Here is a 2,477-nt window from a genome sequence, read left to right as displayed (position 1 = left end):
CAGGGGGGGTACAGAAGGCAGGAGGCTGGAAACAGCCAGGACTTGTTGTCCCTTAGGCCTTGGAGGGGTCCAGGGGGGCTGTCCTGGTGGTGGCATCAAGCAGCAGGTTGTCACGCTGGTCCTCAGCCCCACACCGAGCGCTTTCCGTGAGCCCAGGGAGGGTTCAGGTGGTGCCATCCTCAGGATGAAGCTCTCAGGGTTGACCTTGCCCGGCCAGTAACCAAGGAGAAAAGCAAATATTTCTTCCCCCTGCCCATGCCCAGGGGAGCTGGAGCGGTGGCCCGCCCGGCCAGGGGGGGTACAGGAGGCAGGAGGCTGGAAACAGCCAGGACTTGTTGTCCCTTAGGCCTTGGAGGGGTCCAGGGGGGTTGTCCCGGTGGTGGCATCAAGCAGCAGGTTGTCACACTGGTCCTCAGCCCCACGCCGAGTGCTTTCCGTGAGCCCAGGGGGGGCTCAGGTGGTGCCATCCTCAGGATGAAGGTCTCAGGGTTGACCTTGCCCCTGCCCTGTGCAGCTTCGCCCCAAGCAGAACCCCACAAGTCTCCTTCCAGCAACCTCTCCCATGGGAATGGGGTCTCTGGGGGGGGGCAGTTCTGCATCGGGGTGACTTATGGATGAGCAGATTTGACCTGAGAGATGCAGGGCAACCTGCCACAAAAATGCCAAAGCCAAGGAGATGCCTGGAACCCTCCCTGCCATCACTTCATGTGAGCACAAGGTCTCTGCTGGGGGTGGTGGCCTTGGCCCTAGAAAACACCAGGGGTCCAGAGGAGGCCCCGGAGATGCTGGGAGGGCTGGAGCCCCTCTGCTGGGAGGGGGGGCTGAGAGAGTTGGGGGGGGTCAGCCTGGAGAAGAGAAGGCTCCGGGGAGACCTTGGAGCCCCTTCCAGTCCCTCAAGGGGCTGGAGGGCAGGAGAAGACCCACACACAGCGATGCCTGGACACCTCGAGAGGTTCCTGGACCCTCTGTCTGTCATCCCCAATCAAACCAGAAAGGAGGGGACAGGCGAGGAGGCACAGAAACCTCCTTGCAATGGGATTCCTTGGGGATTTCCCCCAGTGAGACAAGAGAGGAGAAGTTTCCTGCTCCATCTGGGATCCACACATTCATCATGGTGTTACTTCCACCAAGGTACCCTCACCCTGGACACCTGGGGCAGGGATTGCTCCTCTGCTCTGGTTCCCTGGGACCTGGAACTGGAGCACCTTTGTCTGTGAGGGACCAAACTGCTGAGCTTCTTCCTGAGCAACCCAAGCTCCCATGTCCCCCCCAAAACCTCCCCAGGATTCTACAATGAGATTCAAAGCTGCACGTGGAGCCCGTACTCACCATCCTCGCAGAGGTTCAGTTTGGAGAGGTTCCTTCCCTCAAAGGGCTCCTCGAAGATGGAGCCGTTCTCCCTCTCGTTGAAGGTGTGAAGGTACATGGCTTTGTTCTCCATCTTCCCGCTGCTGGTGGAGCAGAAGAGGCACATGAGATGGTTCTTGGTGGTTATGGAACATCCTGACACAACAAGTGCCCCAACCTGGCTAATCCTGTACCCTCCATGGCCCAGTTCAACATGGTATGGGCTGGTGCTGGGGACATGGACCAGCTGCCAAAGGAGCTTGGCAAAGTTGACCACTACATCTCAACATGGGGTTTGTTGACTTGCTGGTGGCCCAGGCTGGGCTTGGCAGTGCCCCAAAGGAGAGCCAGACCCTCTCAGGGAAGGCAGGGAGAAGTTGGTGGGCGAGTTCAGCAGGACCATGGGGCCACCACCATCGCCTGGCCCTGCCTGTGTCCTTGCTGTCACTGCCACTCTGGTCAAGAGGCTGGAGTTGGGCTGGTCCCAGGGACAGGACAGTGAGTCCTGTTGTCCCTGGGGGGGCTGTGACACCGCTGCCACCCAGGTGGCAATCAGCCCCCAGCAGGGCTCTGGTGTGGAAGGACTTAAAATCACCCCCTAAGTGGGACCTGCTGAGCACTCCCCAACTCATCCCCTGCCCCCTCTCTCCCTCCCTGTCAGCACATGGGTGCTGTGCCCCACGGGGACCCCCAACCTCCTGCCATCCCCCACCACCCTGGGTGTAGAAAGCATCATCCCCGGATCCCAGTCCCACTCCCACGGGGGAGACATCACCCGTGTCACCCTGAGGAGGTGAGAAGAGTGTCAGTGTCACCCCACGGAGGGAAGGGGGTGGTGGTGTCACCCCGAGGAGGGGAAGGGGGTGTCAGGAAGGACCGTGGATCCAGACCTCGCCCCCCCTCCTGCATCCCAAGTTGGGGGTGACAGCCCCCCACGCAGGGATGCTCTGGGAGACACCGGCCCCTCCTCGCCCACCCCACGCAGAAAGTGTGTGTGGGGGGGTCCATCCCCGCACCCCACCGTGCTCCCCTCTCCCAGAACCGCGTATCCCCCCCCCCCAACTTGGTCCCCCCAACCCCCCCCCCCCCTGCCGGGCGCCCCCCCGGGGGGGCGAGTTTCCCGGGGGGAC

The 2,477-nt window shown here is 61.9% G+C and overlaps 1 protein-coding gene across 2 annotated transcripts in view; it reads right to left on the bottom strand.

The window, feature by feature from the left end:
• The window catches only part of SCARA5 (scavenger receptor class A, member 5), a 34,774-nt gene extending 33,322 nt beyond the window's left edge, over positions 1-1,452 (bottom strand). For both annotated transcript variants that reach the window (XM_014962791.1, XM_014962792.1), the window contains exon 1: positions 1,330-1,452. In XM_014962791.1, coding sequence (XP_014818277.1) covers positions 1,330-1,441 — 112 coding nt within the window. In that variant the 5' untranslated portion in view covers positions 1,442-1,452. The remainder of the gene's footprint in view (positions 1-1,329) is intronic.
• Between the last annotated feature and the right edge of the window lie 1,025 nt (positions 1,453-2,477).

This window comes from Calidris pugnax, unplaced genomic scaffold (assembly GCF_001431845.1).
Source record: "Calidris pugnax isolate Ruff unplaced genomic scaffold, ASM143184v1 scaffold558, whole genome shotgun sequence".
Taxonomy (NCBI): domain Eukaryota; kingdom Metazoa; phylum Chordata; class Aves; order Charadriiformes; family Scolopacidae; genus Calidris; species Calidris pugnax.
Note: the sequence above shows the minus strand (reverse complement) of the source record. Positions and strands in the feature narration are given on the sequence as shown.